General features: G+C 36.4%; 1 protein-coding gene across 1 annotated transcript; it reads left to right on the forward strand.

Annotated features, from left to right (window-relative positions):
• Positions 1–4389: 4389 nt before the first annotated feature.
• On the forward strand, positions 4390–10718 carry LOC137248323 (uncharacterized). Its single transcript, XM_067779192.1, has 3 exons — positions 4390–4959; positions 9836–10108; positions 10176–10718. Exons 1-3 carry the CDS (start codon positions 4888–4890, stop codon positions 10272–10274), a joined length of 444 nt encoding a protein of 147 aa, XP_067635293.1. The 5' UTR covers positions 4390–4887; the 3' UTR covers positions 10275–10718.
• Positions 10719–18735: the final 8017 nt, after the last annotated feature.

Raw genomic sequence — 18735 nt, forward strand, 5'->3', positions numbered from 1 at the left:
GGATCCCGAACGCTTTACTATGCCACGAAAAGGCGTTTACCTCTCCCGAATACCGAGTCGTCTACTACAGATTTGCAGCCATTTTTTGCAAGGTGACAATCCCGAAATCCCGGCATTATAATAAATATTTTGGTACCTACTTAACAAAATTTTATAGTAGATATATATGTATATGTGCACTTGTGTGTTCATGCACATGCTTTTGTGTTTATTTTAATTGAAGTGTTTGATTAGATTAGTTAGCTTGCACAAATTCATTGTTTACATTCAAGAACATTTGACCTGAAATTTAGTTTTGTTCAAACGCTTAAATTAGTGCAATTTTTTTTTTTTTTTTTTTTTTTTTTTTGTATTTGTGTGAAAAAAAAATAAACAAGTTATGATAAACAATTGCCAAACTTAATCGCAATTTACTTTCTACTCTTACGCTATTAAATGAGCGCTGAAGCAGAACGCGTATGGTTGCATATGTGAGTGTACAGTGGTGGCCGCATACTTAGGTTCGGCGTGTTTGAAAAGAAAATATTGATTTTATATCCTGTGTGAACTGATACCGATATATATTTTTATTTTACATATGTATCTTATTCTTCCTCCGAACTTATCTCTTTCAATTACACCGCGCCAAAAATGAGATTTTATAGAATAGGTCCTGGTGCACTTCCCGGAAATAAAAGTTTCTCAAATATTGATATCTAGTCGAAGAGGTACATTTTTATTAAATTTCAAGCAAATCTCTGTGTAAATAGTAATTAGATCGGTCCCGGGTCCACTTCCCGGAATTCCCAGCGGAACATTTTGTGAATCTAAGCCATTCCCAAATACAATTGAACACACCCAAACAATTTCTTCTTCGGTACAGTGGTTTAGTAGGAGTTCAATGTCACATACGGTCACATGTAATATATATATATAAAGATAAATCCATGTAATATATAAATGTAATTCAACCAATTATTTCGAAAAAATAGTTCAAAAATGTTTAAAAAATAAAATAATTAAAACAAAATTTTTTAAGTTAAACGGTTTTATTGAAAACAATACTTACATGAAGTAATAATAATACTAAAAGTTAAAAAATAATTAGGTAGGTCCTAGGTACTAGTCATTTACACTCCCCATCAATCTAGGGCGTTGATTAGACAATTAAATAAAAGCGTTGGGCGCGTGACATTTCTAAAAATGTGAGGCGTAGCATAACCTGATTAAGGTTCAGTTGGTCTTACTTATGACTATCAATAGAAATTGTACGCGTCCAACGCTTTTATTTAATTGTCTGATCAACGCCCTAGATTGATGAGGAGTGTAAATGACTAGTACCTAGGACCTACCTAATTATTTTCTAGCTTTTCGAATTATTATTATTTCATGTAAGTATTGTTTTCAATAAAACCGTTTAACTTAAACATTTTTTTTTTAATTATTTTATTTTCAAGTTTTTAGTCTTTATTTAAGAGCCTATTATTTCTCTTTCTATTTAGTTCATTTAGTGACTCATTATTACAAGGACTCTTTCCTGACAATTTGTTACAATCTAAGTCCTCAATACATAATCCTTCCGAAGACTTTACTCGACTCTGCGCCAGGTATGCTTGTCCCTCCTCCAATTCCAAAATATTTTGATGTCACTTCTACCGGGCTGTATGTAATATTTGTTCCAAATCGGGCATCATAGGTCGATTTCTATTCATGTGTATTATGTGTTCCAAATATGGACCAAATCGGACCACAAATATGATTTTTTTGAATATATCGATCTTTGCGCCATCTAGCGCTTTTTTTCATAGGTCGCTTTCTACTCTTGTATGTATTACGTGTTCCAAATATGAACCAAATCGGACCACAAATACGATTTTTGTGAATATCTCGATCGTTGCGCAACCTAGCGGCGATTTTTTTCATAGGTCGCTTTCTATTGTTGCATGTATTATGTCTTCCAAATGTGAGCCAAATCGGACCACAAATACGATTTTTGTGAATATCTCGATCCTTGCACCACCTAGCGACGATTTTTTTCTGAACTATATTCCAAGTTTCAAGCTTGTAGCTTATCGGGAAGTTACTTAAATTTTAATTACAAAATCCGGTAAATTCTATTGCGATTGCAGTCTATGGACGTCAAGCTTTCCTTGTGTTTTCTATTCCAGCTTTTAGACGCGGCCGCCGTGATGCGGTGATAGCGTGCTCCACCTACCATACTTGGGTTGAAGTCCCGTGCAAATCAACATTAAAAATATAGAAACAAGTTTTTTCAATTAAAAAATATATATATTTGCAAACGGGGTCGCCCCTCGGCAGTGTTTTGGCAAATACATTGAGTGTATTTCTTCTTCTTAGTGGAAACTAATCTGCCGTGCATATGCCGACAAGGAAGGCGTAGAGCATACGAAAACCTGTTTTTGGTGGAGTAGAATTTTTGAAATTGATAACTTTATAGTGTGTATAATACACAAGTTTTCTTGTCCGTTACTATCCGATATTCGTCGAATTTGCTGTACTTTTTAGGACCATCTCATCAGTAGCACTACGAAAATCAGGCATATTTTAGTTAAATGCATCTGGGGTAGATGTATGTAAATAACAAAAAGTACATGATAAAAATTAAACAGTAGGCTTATTGAGAAGTTGAAGAGTTATAAAAACTTTTTATAAGTCAGACACTGATAGGTCAAATACGGAATAGCACGGTATTGAAATGTTATTCATTGCCAAATATATCTGAAGTTTTAAGAATAGTCGAGCATACAAAAATTGCGTACTTAAAATGCCGAACGAAGATTCGAAGTGAGAAAAAACCAATTGAAGAAATGAAATTTATGCAACATAACAGACTAGGAATAAGAAAGTCGTATGCATAATTTTAAATCAAACACTGATAGCTCAGATACCATATAATAGCCAATTGCTGTGTTCATATGGATTTGATTTATTTATTTCTTTTTCAAAAAAGTATTTTCACTCGCGGCTCCGGAATTATATTAGCCGTGCTTTTATTTACGTGTAATTACATCTACATTTGCGTGTAAATAGCGCTTATCATTACTTAGATAATGTTAAGGAGACCCATCTATCGGCATTTATTTATTTATTTATTTATTTAATTTAATTTCAAAAATAGTCTAACGTTCTTACATACCACTTGAGTTTGTACTTAAAAATACAGACCTTAGCAATACAATCAAAAAATTATTACACTCAACAGAGATTTGAAGGTGGTCTTTGGCAAAGAAAAGTCAACGGCCAAAGAATTTGAGATAGTATTGAACTCCCTCAGTGCCCTAAAAATGAGAGCGTTAGAGGCATAGAGGGTCCGGGCGCAATCAATATAAAACATTTCCCAATTTCGAAGTGATCTAGGGGGTATATGGAGACAAATACTCTCGAGTAAACGTGGTGCATCAATCACAGCATTAATAATATCATAGACAAAAGTAAGAGAAAGAATGGTCCTCCCACTTTGAAGTGATTGAAGGCTAATGAGTGCACATCTGGCATTATAAGAGGGAATCGGCTCAGAAAAGTTCAGAGACCGCAGGCCAAACCATAAAAATACTTTTTGGACTCGCTCGAGCCTTTTGATATGGCAGTAATGATAAGGCCTCCAGATAAAGCAAGCATATTCCAACTTAGAACGTACGAGAGACGTAAACAGCAACTTAAGAGTATAAGGATCTGTTGAGTGAGAGATAAATCGCCGAATAAAAGCCAAAACCGAGTAGGATTTAGCAATTATCGAGGTTATGTGAGTGGTAAACGAAAACTGCGAGTCGAAAACTACGCCTAAGTCAGAAATCTCAGTACGTGTGGACAGACGAGAGCCGTCAATATAATATGAAGTGGGAATTGTGCCACGAGACTTAGAGAAGGTTACGTGAAAGCACTTACCAATATTTAAAATTATTGAAGCTACAGTGGTTAAATAACTCCCTACAAAACGGGTTGTGCTTAATAGCGGAGGCACGCATCTATGCTGGCCATAGGTATAACCTATAGCTGAATCCTGGACACACACACTTTTCTGTCATAGAAGTGGAGAATAATGATGCATACTGAAACTTAGCAGTACTAATTATTTACGCAATATTCATAAGTGTAAATAAAATTATTCACTTAGCAGTCCATATAAAGTTTAAGTGCATATGTATATACATGCAAAAAAACAGCTATTATAAAGTAAACAAGCTAATAAATTGATAAGAAAATTTTCATCCATAATTAAGTGACCACCACTGTATATGTATATTCAACATATTAAATATACTCACGCACAGTGTACACATATGGAAGAAAAGTGAGTCCGAGCATTTGGGGAAATAACAAATAGTCATCAATGAAAAATGAGTGACTAATACAACTTGATTCACTTCACCACTATAAATCATTGCAAATGAGTGCATAACTGCGCCCAGCTGGCAGTGTTGTTTTGGTTTTTATCGCATGCGAAGTGTTAGCAAAAGCAAGTGTTTTAAAATTTCAGTGCACCTATGAAATGGATATTTGAAAAATATATTTTTATTTTTGCAAGCTGATAAGACTTGTAAAATATATAAATTTAAAAGAAAAATGAAAAAAATATAATCCAAATGACGGTAGAAATAAGTGCAGTTTCGCAATATCCGCTAAAGTCTATAATTCCAGTGCGACCAAATCAAAGTTTTAAAATTCATAAACATAAAACTAATTGATTAAATAAAGGAAGTCGCTGAAGCTGCAACATTAAATAAAAATAATATAAAAACTAAATATAAAAAAGTTGAATTTTTCTACCAAAAATATTCAATATTCTTCTTGAGCACAAAAAAAAAAAACAAAACAGTATTAAGTTAAAACATTGAAAATATTTTTACGTATGCAGATATGTTATTGTTATCCACATAAAACACAAAAATGTACTCAACATCCGGCTATGACCGATTGTACACTAAAAGTATTTCCGGTGTGGCGAAACTGTTGTGTATGGTAAGAATATGCCAGCGTCTACAGTGGAGAAAAATACTTTTTTTCTTATTCTATACTACATCAAAGAAAATGGGAGTGATTTTTAGGCAAAATTTTTCAGTGGGAGTTTAAACTACACACAAAATAATAAAGTGCAGTGTTAACACTTTTCGTGGTAATAGCGAAACAAATATTATAGTCATCGCTGTTGCTCGTTATATTGGTAATGACTAGGCATCGAGTCCCGAAGATGAAAACCTCTTCGTCCAGTGATTTTTCGAAATCATTAAAAAACCATTACCTTTGAATTTCGGTTCAAAAATAATTATGTTATGTATACAAATATGAGTAGTTTACCCAAAAACATTCATTCAGTCGTGTAATTTTAAACTGAATTCAAAACAAATTTTATAAACAAAGAAAAAATTTTCTTCGTTTTAAACAATAAATAATTTGTGTTGTGCACTTTAACACATGTGTAACATATGAAACTACAGCCAATTCAAAATACTTCTTTGTTCTAAAAATATCCCTAAATTACTAGATCATCTAAAGTTATATCTGAAAGGCTAGAGCTTAACTTGATACTGTGACGAATATTAGCATCACTAAGCTGCTACTAAATAAATGCACAACAACAATAAAGCAGCCAATCTTATGTTGAAGGCGACGAAGAGATATCTCACACACACAAATATGTAGTCATCAGCCGAAGTAGTTACTCACACATGCACACGCATATAGCTATGGAAGGGGCGTGGACTACAGATATACATGTACATATATAGCTGGTAACTTACCAAGCAGGAGATACAACTGGTCGCGAAATTACTAGACCTTAGGAAAATGGGTGAACGAGCGCAAGCTGAGTAATAACTAATCAGTTTTGATTTAAGCACGTTTTGGGTTGTGAAGTGTAATTGTGAAGTACTACTCCCAAAGTAATCTAAATAAAGACCAGTTTGCAATATTGAATATATTGGAGTAATTCATTCAACAGTTTAGCGATTTAGAAGAGGTGCATAAATATCAGAAATCCCCAGAATTCGTTACAATACATATATATAATCAACAGTTGATGTACATCTTTCAGACTTAACACTAGTAGGGGAAATTGTAATTATACTCCGTATAGAAAAATGTCTGTTTCCTTTGAAAAGGCTGCACTTTACCAGGAAAAGAGGATTTCATGTGGCTTGAAATTGATATTTTTAAAAACAAAAAACAGGGACAAAATTCATCAACTAAAGTTATTTAAATTTGCAATATCAGATACCGAAATTACGAGATTTTAATATATATAGCCCCGGGATTTCAGAATGGCAAAATGGATTGGTAATCCCGGGATTCGGGAACGGAATTCCCGGTACTCATTGCCTTAGTAATGACAGATGTGAACAGGAAGTCGCAGTGATATGTGATCCGTTTTTCACAGCCTGGGTTCAAGTCACAGCCGAAGCAAAATTGAAATTTTTTTATTATTACCTAAATTAAACTCTATTTTTTATATAGTTTTTTTTAGCGCTTCTTGGGGATGAAATTCACATTATTTTGGTTTTTTATGGAACAACCCTAAAAAGTTGTGGATTTGACAGCAAACTTTTTTTGTGTGTATAGTTATAATTGACTTATATGTGGTATCACAACGGACCTTTATGTTGTCCAAGTGAGCTTCCCCTATCAGGGAAGCTACCACCCAACCTAATCTATAGTTGACTTAATTTTAATCCTGCCACCTTGGCTGCTTAAACTGAAAGTTTAAACACGCATCGTAAAAACCTCACATTAGTCACAGAAGTGTTGTTTTCTTTGTTATAGAAATAATTTTCTTCAGAACACAAACATTTTTTAAGGATAAAGTCAAATATAGAATTGTGTACCTGTCTTAGCAATAAATTTCGAGTCAATGTGCCCAGCGACTGTGAATGTGCTCTACCCATTGAGCTAACTTGTACATGTAGGAAATATTCAAGCAAGTATTCAGGAACTGACTTCATTAAGGGAGTTCAGAATTTTATGTATTTGACGTTGAAAACGTTGCTATAGCCAATATAAGCTGCGAATCGTGAGCAACTTTTTTCATGTTCACCTTTTTCTTTCCACTTTATGTTTTGTATTGACAATTGCTGATTTCCTATACAATATTGAAAAAATAAACTACGGTTCAGTGTCGTAGCAAATGCATAACCGTGTATTTTGTTAATGTATTGCAAATATGCTATGCACGTTTGCAATGCAATGATGCTAGACCATTTGCACAAAGTCCTGAACTCTCTCATTGTAAACTTTTTTTATGTAAATGAAACAACCACACACAATTTTTACAAATAGCCCAGTAGAAAAAAAGTTGTTATGGATTGAATAGTGTGAGAGCGCCTGTTGCGAGTGTGGAATTGCTCGTGATACAAGAAAACAAGGTAATTCCAATTTGACGGCCGTTGACATAAGCTGTGTTAGTTTTGGGTGATACAATTTGGCAAATGCTTAAAAAGCATGTCCACCCTAAAATAATGGTTTGTAAACTTTTGATTTTTCATGCGGTATTTTTACTCAAGTATCAATATTTAAGGCATAGATATATAATAAATATAATAGATATAAATAATATTAAAATATCTAAGAATCTTAGGAAGCTCAACGTGGAGGAGAGGGTAAAAGAGGCATCGACGGCACTTTATACACGTAAAAGAATGCTGGGTTGTACGTGGGTTTATCGCCATCTGTTTCTCATTAGGTATTTACAGCGATTGAAAACCCTATCCTATATTATGGAGTTCTTGTTTGGTGGAAAGCCACACAAAAAAGAACCTACCTCAAAAAATTTGACGGGGTATGCTGGCTATCAATGCTTAGCATTACGGGAGCCCTGAAAACAACCCCGACGGCTGCACCTGTATGCCATTCTGCACATTCTACCTGTAAATGTAAATCTGGTAGCAAAGAACATAGCGTTAACAACTGCAACCAGGTTCAGTGCCTCGGGGCAGCTTGAGCGCAGACCATACAGCCATATTAGTATAGCGTCATCAATTACAGACTACCTGATTCCCTATATGCGATTAGAGGGGGGGGGGGGGGGGGCTCCCAAAGCCACAATAGAGGTGGATGGTTGGCGAAAGGGTGCTCAAATGCCGGACGAGGTGATATATGTGCACACAGATGGTTCCAAAGTAGTGGAGGAGTAGTGTCTGCGGTATACTGTGCTGATCCGGAAATAAACAGATTATACAAGCTGCCAGATCACTGTAGCATTTCCAAAGCGGAAGTATTAGCCGTAACCAAAGCAGTAGAATCACTGGAAGATAATAGCTCTAACTGGAGCCGTGTTAACTTTTATATTGATAAGACAAACAGCAATTAAGGCAATAATCTCGCATAGCACAGCATCTAAAAGTGTGTTAGAGTGTAAGCAATCCCTGAAAAGTATCGGAACGGGAAAAAACATGCATCTATATTGGATCCCAGGGCATATGGGAATAGATGGGAATGAAAAAGCGAATGAACCAGCTAAAAGGGACGCGCCGATTGAAGCTTGCTCCGTAGACGTCCTAATTAGATTGGGCGAGATTTAGAGAAAGCTAGAGGTGCACATGATCGACCAAGCGGGAAAGTCGTGGCTTCAAGCGCGGGGCTGTAAAGTGTCGACGAATACGTGTAGGTCTTACAACCTTAGACTAACAAAGTTGCTTCTATCATTAAAAAGCGAGGACTATAGACTCATGACGGGTAATCTGACTGGACGCTGCATTAGGCTTGGTCAGTGATAGCAGATGTAGAAAGTGCCGGTTGGACGAGGAAGCGATCGAGAACGTTTTGGCTCATGTCATGCACTTGCCAGGCTTAAACTCCATCTATTAGGAGTGATAAAACTGTCAGATCTAAAAGCAGCAAGTGGCATAAGTCCTAGGAAGCTTCTAGTGTTTGCCAAGAGGACGGAGTTACTTTATAACATAGGTCCTGGTTTTTGATAGGGGTTTTCAGTTTGGTCGTTAAACAAACTTGTGGTAACACTACGGATTCAATCAGTCTATGTGAGGTGTTCATGGACGGGCCAGTTCAACTTAACCTTAACTAACACTAAAATGCCGCATCCAAAAATAAGGCAAGTCTGTGTAGTCCTTTAAGGAGAGTAGTGCTTCTTTAGCTCTGACCTATTTTTTCCAAAACACGAAACTACTGCTAAGCAGTTTGCTTGTTCTTCTCAAACGTTTCGGTCATTGCGACTACGTCGTATTTGCTACAGGTACAGCATATACTCCGTACCTTCCACACTCTAGAACTGTTTTGTCGCTCCGTTCATCTTCATATAGCCAACCGGAGTCCCAGCACTTTGCTCCTTTTTGAATGTCAGAGTAAAACCGGAGTTTGCGTTACTTCTCTTAAACTTATTAATCACTTCGTAGCAGCAGCATCCTTTGTTGTGACAACGCCACCATTACTTCGCAGAGGCGGTACTGTGAAAGGGAGGCTCTGGTTAAATGCAGCACAATGCTCGCGTACATGCGCCTAAGATACTTAGCTACATAGTAGTGCTAAGCTGTCTGTCCTAGCAATGGCAATAGACAAAGAAACCATGATGTCTGTTTGTGATGGGGTCAAGTCCGGCATGCAGTAGACGTATGTGCCTGGAACGGTGTCGCCCTTTGACGAAATTTTGTATGTGTGCTAAAGATGATTCGAGGAAGATTTAGATTTTCAATTCTGTCCGTTTTCTTTCTTATATTTCTGGGAAGTTAACCAGTGGCCGACCTCTTAAAAAGAAGTAATTTATGGTTCGATTTCCTTGAAATTAGGTACATGGGTACTTCCTTGATAAGTGTCTTATAATAATTTACACTTTATTTAAACATTACTTATGTACATATTTATATACTAAAACATTTATTTTTTCTTCTAGTTCTTTTCTGTAAGTGGCATAATTTGCATTTTGCTTGGTGCAGCACCACTGACAAATCCGCGTGGTTTCGTTTATATCTTTGTTATGCTATTTGCATGCCTCGCCACTGCACTTGTCTATTTGGAACATTACTGTGAAATGCGACATTGTCGGCGCCATCATTGCAACGCTACTAAATATGAGCTATATCTTCATGCCGCATTGGCTACGACATGCTTTCTTGTCTCCTCTGCTGTGCTGACATTGTCTTTGGCGACATACTCTGTTGCAGCGGTAAGTTCATACAATTTATAAAATTTTTTTGCATAAATTTTCAATATTTTTTTTTTAACATGTGCAGTTTTTTGGCTATGTTACATTCTGTTTATATGCCTTGGAGGCGTGGTATAATTATCGGAAATACATTCAACGTGATGTGAGCACACAAACTATTCTGTGATTGTGGGTTGTTTGCTATAGCGGTATTACCTTAATTCTTATTTGTACATTAACACGACCTATGCGCTGTAGTAAAATATTTAATTTATAAGGTTTTTGTTGTGGCTATGTATTAAAGTTTTTTTCATCGTGTTGCCTTACTTAAGAAACTCAACTGCTTTAAGCAATATTTTGAATGTACATATATATTATAAATCGATTATATGTATATACTCATGTGAATCAGTAATCTGATTCAATCAATTTTTTTTATCCTAGAAATAATAAGAATCTCAGATTAGATCGTCTGTAGTTTCAAAATTTAGGAGAAGTCTAAAACAAACAAATAAGAAGTCTAAGTTCAGGCGAAACCAAACATTATATACCCAGATGCGTGCTCTCATATATTTGTTTGGGATACATCTTAAGAGAAATATCATGAACATTAAATGATATGAAAGCTGAATGTAGTACTTACTTTTTTCTTACTTACTTAATTTGCGCTCAACCGTTTAAACGGTTATGACCGTCCAACAAGGCACGCCACTCGCTTCTTCGTTTTTCACCTGGTCCTTCCAGCGAAGTGGGGGAATCCTCTTCTTCTGCTTACATAGGCGGGTTCCGATAAAAAATACTTTCTTAGCAAGAGCGTCATCTTTCATTCGCATAACATGGCCTAGCCAACGGAGCCGCTGCGTTTTAACTCGCTGGACTATGTTGATGTCTGCGTAAAGCTCGTACAGCTCATCATTAAATCTTCTTCGGTACTCGCCGCGACAACGCGTAGAGGTCCACAGACACTGTAAAGAGATTCGATTTTTGAAACAATTTTTTTGAAAGTGGGCGTTGACGACTGATTTAAATAATTTTTTACAAACTGTAAGTATAATAGCAAGGACAATCACAGTGTAAATTTTCAACATGATATCTTAAACGATTTAATTTTATGGCACGCAAAACTCTTATGTCTTCTTCTTTTAAATGTAGGCGGTGTCACGCCCATTTTTCAAAATTTTACCAAATTTTGTCATAAAGTTATCCCTCCACCAAGTTTTATCACTTTATCAGTCTTCGGTAATAAATTATCGAATAATTTCCATTTTTCGAAACCTTGATATCGGTTTCTTCTAAAAGTGGGCGTGGTCGTCAACTGATTTTGTTATGTATATATGTTTTGTTGTGTATATATGTTAGCGAGTAAAAGATAGATACCAAATTTCAAAATGGTATGCACGAAGGTTTTTGATATATGGGTTGAAATATTTTAAAATTTTTTCTTCTTAATGTAGGCGGTGCCACGCTCATTCCCCAAAATTGTACAACATTTCTATTTTGAGACACAAGGCCGACCAACTTATCAAGTTTTATAGCTGCCTTTGGTTATGAATTATCGCATGTTTTGCCTCGTTCGATTTCGCCATTTTCAATACCAATCTATTTTGAGCCCAGATAAGCCAGTATAAAAAATTTCAAGTTATGAGGGTAACGGAAGGACGGGCAAACGGACATGTTTAATCAAAAATTTTTTCAATCCTGAGAATTTTGATATAAGGAAGTCTTCATCCTCGATTGCTTTATACCATTACGTACTACCGTTATCCAATTAAAGTTATAATACCCTTTTTTAGAAGTACAAAAACACTTACACGCATTGGGGAATTGTCGGGTAGAGTCTTTTGAGCTGAAACACAAACCATTTGAGTTGAAAAATTTTTGTCTAGGATCGTCACGAATTCCGTTTAAAAAATTACTTTTTCTTATATGATATAATATGACATAAAAAATAAACAAACAGATGCAAGACGCGGCAACCTTCGAATAGATTTTAGGCCAGGCTTCTCTTCCAATTTGCCTCGTGCTCCTTTTTGATTTGTCCTACGAATTGGCCGGACGGGACCTACGGGACCTTATGCCGCCTCCGAACGGCATCTGCAAGTCAGATGAACTTTCACTGAGAAGCTTCTCATGGCAGAAATACATTCGGAGTGTTTGTCAAATCCATCCAGTACAACGCACATGGAAGGACAGTTCGGATTTAATCCCCTTGGGGTTTATTGTTATAATAGATTGCTTTTGCTCCCCTATTAACCGCACTGAAGTTACCCGGAAGCTTTAAATCCCGCTACAGCCCTTAAAGGAATGTTTTTTGTCACTAAGTTTACGGAGCTGCTGTCGAGATGGTTTTCAATGTAGATTTCAGGGAAGATATAAAGATATTGATAGGAAGAGGATGCGAGCGGTTCTCTCGCAGTGCTCATTTATATCGACTTCGGTCTGCTTCGACTCCCGCACGGATAATGTCGGTTGTTTGGTTAAGCTATTCAGCATGGCCGTACGACTACTTGAACGGTAAGGCTAGAACTACTTCCAGAGACGATCCGTTCTCGCGAAGGCCCCATTAAAATACAGTCAACTATATCTCATAAAAATAAAAAAATAAAGGCGCAATATACCTCCGAAGACATTTGGGCGAAGCTTATTTTCTAAATAACGTTGTTGTTGTTGTAAAGATGCTCCTTGAAAGTTTTTGGTGATTGTTATTGATGTTTATGACCTCTTTCCAGATATATATCCGGTACGTTTCGGAACAAGAACCATTAAGGTACTAATGCCACTATCTTGGGAACGATTTAATGTGACAATATTGAACCTTCTACGCCACCCCGATAAGGTACCTGCTCTCGGGATAAATTTATAATTTAGCTTCTCCAACTCAGTCATATCAAATCGTTCCCGAGATGGTCGGGCTAGTAGCTTAAGGGCCCTATTTTCCGGAACGTGACCGATCAATATCCAGTACAGAATCATCAACATCGATGGAACTCCGCAAAACCCTCGGAAAGTCTCTTTTTAGCTACAAGAAGAAGAAAAATAGGAAGAAATCGAAATATGACTCCCATAGATCCACTTGCAGAGCGGAAAGTTATTTTTAAACTCATATTTTTTCACAAACTTCAAAACTTGCTTAAAAAGATAACTTTCCAATTTGGAAGTGGACCTTACTTGAGAAACTTGTCCTGAAGAGCTTTTTGATGTTACTTGTACTATGATTTGTATCTAAGAGCTCTTCTATGGATGGCAAGCACAAAAAGTTTAGGCCACCTGTCACCATGAAAAAAAATGACAGTTAAAAGGCAAAAAAGATAAATAGGTCACGATTGGCAACAAAGTGTCACAATTGTGTGTTAAGGTGGTGTGGCTAAGTGAAGAGGAAAGCTAAAAGCCTGCTGAAAATCAAAGTGTGGAAGAAATGACAGCAAGCGATATTAGTTATGTGTTGATTTGATGACATAGATTCACAGTTGTGAGCGAGTTTTATTATTGAGATACTTTTATGTTATGAATTGTAACCTTGAGTACAACTTTTCCCGACAAAGTACCTAAAATGTGATATGATACCGGCATATCATTTATTTTCGGCACCAGGGATAGTGTTCATGGTCTCTTCCATGTGAGGCGATTACGTACTTATTCACTTATATAATTGAGCTGGGCCATGGTGAAAGTAATTTCGGAAAATTAGGTTTTATGACATTTGACCAAAAAATCTCACAATTAGTTTTACTAACCTTCGACGACTTCGTGGACAAAATTCAAACACAGGCAAGATGTAGCCCGATGCGCTTAAAGCACAAAATCATCGCGCATTAAAGCACAAAATATCTCATTAGTAATGTGATGATCTCATATCACATCGTTACATCACAAACTAAAAAATATGCTTAATGAAAGTACAAGTTAACTCAAACTTGTCTTGATCAGTAGATTTTTCTGAGTTTTTTTTTTTTTGAAATTAGCTACGCATCCCTCCAATTATTCGACGGGTTTAACTTAGTCCTTGAATGCCCCATAATAGATCCCAGAGACATATCGCACACCTAGAGCCAAAAAGCAATCAACTAAAAAAAAATCCCAATGTTCAGGAAAATCAAACAACTGATTGATTTCCCCATATGCCCTGATCCTTCTTTTGGCAGTAGTGGATGTAATATATAATACAGTAAGCCGGTTCGTATGTTTTGAAATGAGGTAGCAGGTAGTATGCATAACTTCAGATTTTTTACTAAGCATCCTATTGATCCAGATGTGCCATATTAGCAATCTCCGTTCAGATAATCCTATAAGCCGGAGTCATTGGTGTCGTATGTCGTATCGCTGTATCCGTATCCCTAACGTAATCAGCTGTTTATCGTTACGACGGTAAACCAAAACCTAATTGGTTGGCTACGATACGGTTACGACTTTAGCGGCACCAATAATCGATTGCATTGATTCTCATAAGGTTGCTCGAATCAGCTGTTATAAGGTTACCGATACGGTTACCGATAAAGCACCAATGTCTCCAGCTATAGTCTGCATCGTAGCAACTGCAATCAAAGAGCATACATAACAAGAGGCGTCAGTTCGTACGTTTGATAGCAAACACTCGCCACAAAAGATTGGGGTTACTGACAGTTGCTTCCCACTTTTCGTTTTAATTTTCGCCGCATGTCAAAATACTAGAGCAGTGTTGCCAGAAGTTCTTTGCAGAAAAAAGGCTATATAGACAAAAAATAAAGGCTAAAAGAAGCGAAGTCAAATTTTTTAAAGCTAAGAATAAATATAAATAAATGTAGGGCGCGATAACCTCCGAAGAGATTTTAGGCCGAGCTTCTCTTCCAATTTGCGTCGGGCTCCTTTTTAATTTTTCCTACAAATTAATGAGACTTGACCTACTATTGTTATGCCGATTCCGAACGGCATCTGCAAGGCAGATGAGTTTTCTCTGAGAGCTTTTCATGGTAGAAATACATTCGGAGTGCTTGCCAAATACTGCCGAGGGGCGACCCCGCTTAGAAAAAATGTCTTCTAATTGAAAAGCTTGTTTCTAAAATTTTGATGTAGCTTTGTCCGGGGCGTGAACCCAGGACTTCGGTGTGATAGGCGGAGCACGCTACCATCACACCACGGTGGCCGCCACTAAGAATAAAAGCTAAAAGTAAAAGGCAACTTGCCCATATACATAAATAAGACCCAAAATATTTCAATATCACAGTGCTGTTCATCATCTGATGTATGAGAATTAGTGAGATAATTTCTCATAACAAAGTCGTGTCAGCATACAAATTGTGGCATAACTAAATCGTGGAAATATTTCTTACAGAATAAGAAAAGTGGTACAAGTCAGCCATTTTGCAGTGTGACAGGTTACCTAGTTCAAGTCGATTCGCTTGAATGCACTAAATGTAAAATTTTGTTTTCAAATAATTTTTTCGCTGGCCATCTTATTGGCTCAATCAATGGCAAGCTTTATAAAATTACCAAGAGGCACACGTGATTTTGAAATAAATTTATATCTAACCACCAAAACTTCATCAATTATCTACAAAATTTGTTTTTTGTAAAATCCGACATTACTCCTTTATATGCCGGAATTGCCTTTGTTCTGCTACAATTAAATTATTGAACGATTTTTCAATCTGTGCAGTACAAAAATATCAAAATCGTGGCTACTTGCTTAAAAAGCACCAAAATTGACAAAAAGGTACCAGCGCACTAAACAAGGTCCGAAGTGGCAACTGTGGTTTTCGCCGTGTTTTTGCGAACAGCCTTAAAAAGAAATGTCAGTAACCACAATCTAAATCAGCGAGTAGTTTGGGTTCGAAGCAAACATGTTAAGAGATGTCTCTTGTTGATTTATGCTCTTTGCTCGTATTGCTTATTTTTCGTCTATGCAATGTCTCTATATTATATCGTTTCTGCCTTCTACAATATAATTACAATAATACAATACAATATAAGTTGTGCAGAAACGATATAATATAGAGACATTGCATAGACGAAAAATCGTGTGAGGCAAGCTTCACAAAATTCTAGTAGGTCACATTCACCACTTACCACAGCAGAATTTGTTAAACTACCACTGTCTGTATTTGTTATTTAATAATTATTTGTACACTTTTTATTCAGCTAATGTGTTCAGAATTTTAACTTTTACTCACTAAAACTCCAATCAGTGTATTTCTGTGCTTAAATTATGTTAAAAATTGTGTTAAAGTTTTTGGTGTGGTGAAAGTGACCTACTAGAATTTTGTTACGCTCCGCTGCTTTCCACCGAAATTCGCGCATGCAATATCTTTATATTCAAAAATTTTTGTAGAAGGCAACACAAAGCTATCACTGCTCAGTTAAGGCAATATTCTGCATTGTGCGAAAAGCAATACGCGCATATATAAAATATCACATCTATAACCGTTAAATAATGAAACGGAAAATCATACGAAAAGATCATATCACAAATTACCACGCTTCATATCATTATGTCATACATAATCACAAAAATTCTCACATTACTTGTACGGAGATTATAAATTAAACGAAAACTGTATATTATACATTCTTGATCAGATAGTAGCAGCACCAAAAACTCCAAATTTGCAAAATACAGCGTATGAAGAATAGTGCCGTTTGGAGCCGACATAAAACATGTAAGTAACGTATATAAAAAACATGTAAGTAACGTATATAAGCGAGCTTTGCACACTAAGTATATTAACTTTGGTAAGTCTTGATAAAATCAATTTTACAAATATTATTAATCTTAAATCAAAAACCGTTAAAGCTATAATGACAAAATTCGACAGAGCCTTTAAATTTACTGCTGAGATAGCCAGAGAAGTTTCCGTAATCGATATAAATGAGGTGGACAGCTTTGTACCACCACTACTGGGTTATCTCCTCAATAATATCGAGGAATAGATATTAGAGTATAAAACTCGCTATCAAGCAACTATATAGGATGATTGCCAGGTTCCAGATACTTATGGCTATGTCTGGATAGTAAAGAAACAAGCTTGCTTTTTAAAATAGAAAACAATCAGTTTCTGAAGAAGCTGCCAGGATGAGAAGGAACAGCAACTTTTAAGAAACGAATTTGATGGCGAGACGTTCAGCAAAGGTTTCGAAATGGTTCAACACGAAGCGGTAAGCTATTTGCGACTACCACTGTGCTGTTATGTGTTACTCTAACGCCCTCAGAGCAATGTGATTATTGCGAGACCTCAGTGCCTTAGGGTCATTTTTAGATAGACGAGCCTCCTTCTCACTTAAAACTAATCAAAAAGCTCTATCTGCAAAGGAAGAATAGGAGTGGATTCATTATTTTCCCCTTAGTTGTGCAAGAATGAAGCCAAGAATATTCCGATTTTTGGGAGAATGTATTCTGATAGCTTGCTTTTGGACGTAAAGACTGTGGATCTTTTGCTCTTTCTCAAGTTTCTCTAGGAGAGAAAATAGTTCAATGAAGACTTAGTTTGAAGTATCTGCTTTGGCACTAACCGAGGGCGTCCACAATTAATAAAACTGGCCTAACCACGCCTTTGGTAAGCTATCCTTTTTAAGCATTGACAAAGGCCGCCGATCGCAATAGCCCCAACTTTGTAGTACCGCTTTTTTACCAGTTCGTGTCCTCTTCTACTTTAGCGGGCTAATAAATTGTTGCCTTTTTCGTGCATTTTTCATGCAATAAAGCTTTACACGAGAATCCTGATAAACCTGCAACAAGGAACAACAGCCACATATTTAATTAATTGTTTCCTGTTTCCTGTGTACACATTTTCCATAGCAACATACATACAAATATACAACAAAAATATAGTAAAATACACTGCACTTATACAGTCATAACGGTAATTCCGTTAATTTCATATCAACCTGCAAATATAATTAAATATTTTATTAAATTGTAGTAACTGCAGAGCTTAAAAACTTGGAACCAGCAAACCGGCAACCGGCAACCGGCAACCAACAATCAACCAAAAAACAAAAACTTATGCATTAATGCAAATGAACACAGGTGTTATGCTGATAATGCTAAATGGTCCGTCATCAGGCTGCCGGGCGTTCATTTATTCTCTAGCTCCCTCTCCCTGTTTTAATTTGTTAGATGGTTAAAAGTATTGAAAATTGTTGGTTGCAAAATGCTTTCGTATGCATTCTAATCACATTAGCCATGTAGTTCAGTTTAGCTGGCAATTTTCCAATGTGAAACATCCGGCCAATGTAAAAAGTGAGTGACTGGCAAAATATATAGAAGCAAAGGAGAACAAATGCATAAAAGTAAAAAAAACAAGTAAGGAAGGTTAAGTTCGGGTGTAACCGAACATTACCTACTCAGTTGAGAGCTATGGTGACAACATAAGGGAAAATAACCATGTAGGAAAATGAACCGAGGGAAACCCTGGAATGTGTTTGTATGACATGTGTATCAAATGAAAGGCATTAAAGAGTATTTTATGAGGGAGTGGGCCATAGTTCTATAGGTGGACGCCATTTAGGGATATAGCCATAAAGGTGGATCAGGTTGACTCTAGAATGCGTTTGTACGATATGGGTATCAAATGAAAGGTGTTAATGAGTATTTTAAAAGGGAGTAACCCTTAGTTCCATAGGTGGACGCCGTTTCGAGATATCGCCATAAAGGTGGACCAGGGGTGACCCTAGAA

The sequence above is a fragment of the Eurosta solidaginis genome, chromosome 4 (genome assembly GCF_040869045.1).
Source record: "Eurosta solidaginis isolate ZX-2024a chromosome 4, ASM4086904v1, whole genome shotgun sequence".
Lineage (NCBI taxonomy): Eukaryota > Metazoa > Arthropoda > Insecta > Diptera > Tephritidae > Eurosta > Eurosta solidaginis.

Coding starts and splice junctions, on each gene's coding strand:
- LOC137248323 (XM_067779192.1), top strand. CDS start 4,888: ATGTACTCAACATCCGGCTATGACCGATTGTACACTAAAAGTATTTCC. Junction 4,960..9,835: donor TGGCGAAACTGTTGTGTATG/GTAAGAATATGC, acceptor TTTTTCTTCTAG/TTCTTTTCTGTAAGTGGCAT. Junction 10,109..10,175: donor CGACATACTCTGTTGCAGCG/GTAAGTTCATAC, acceptor TAACATGTGCAG/TTTTTTGGCTATGTTACATT.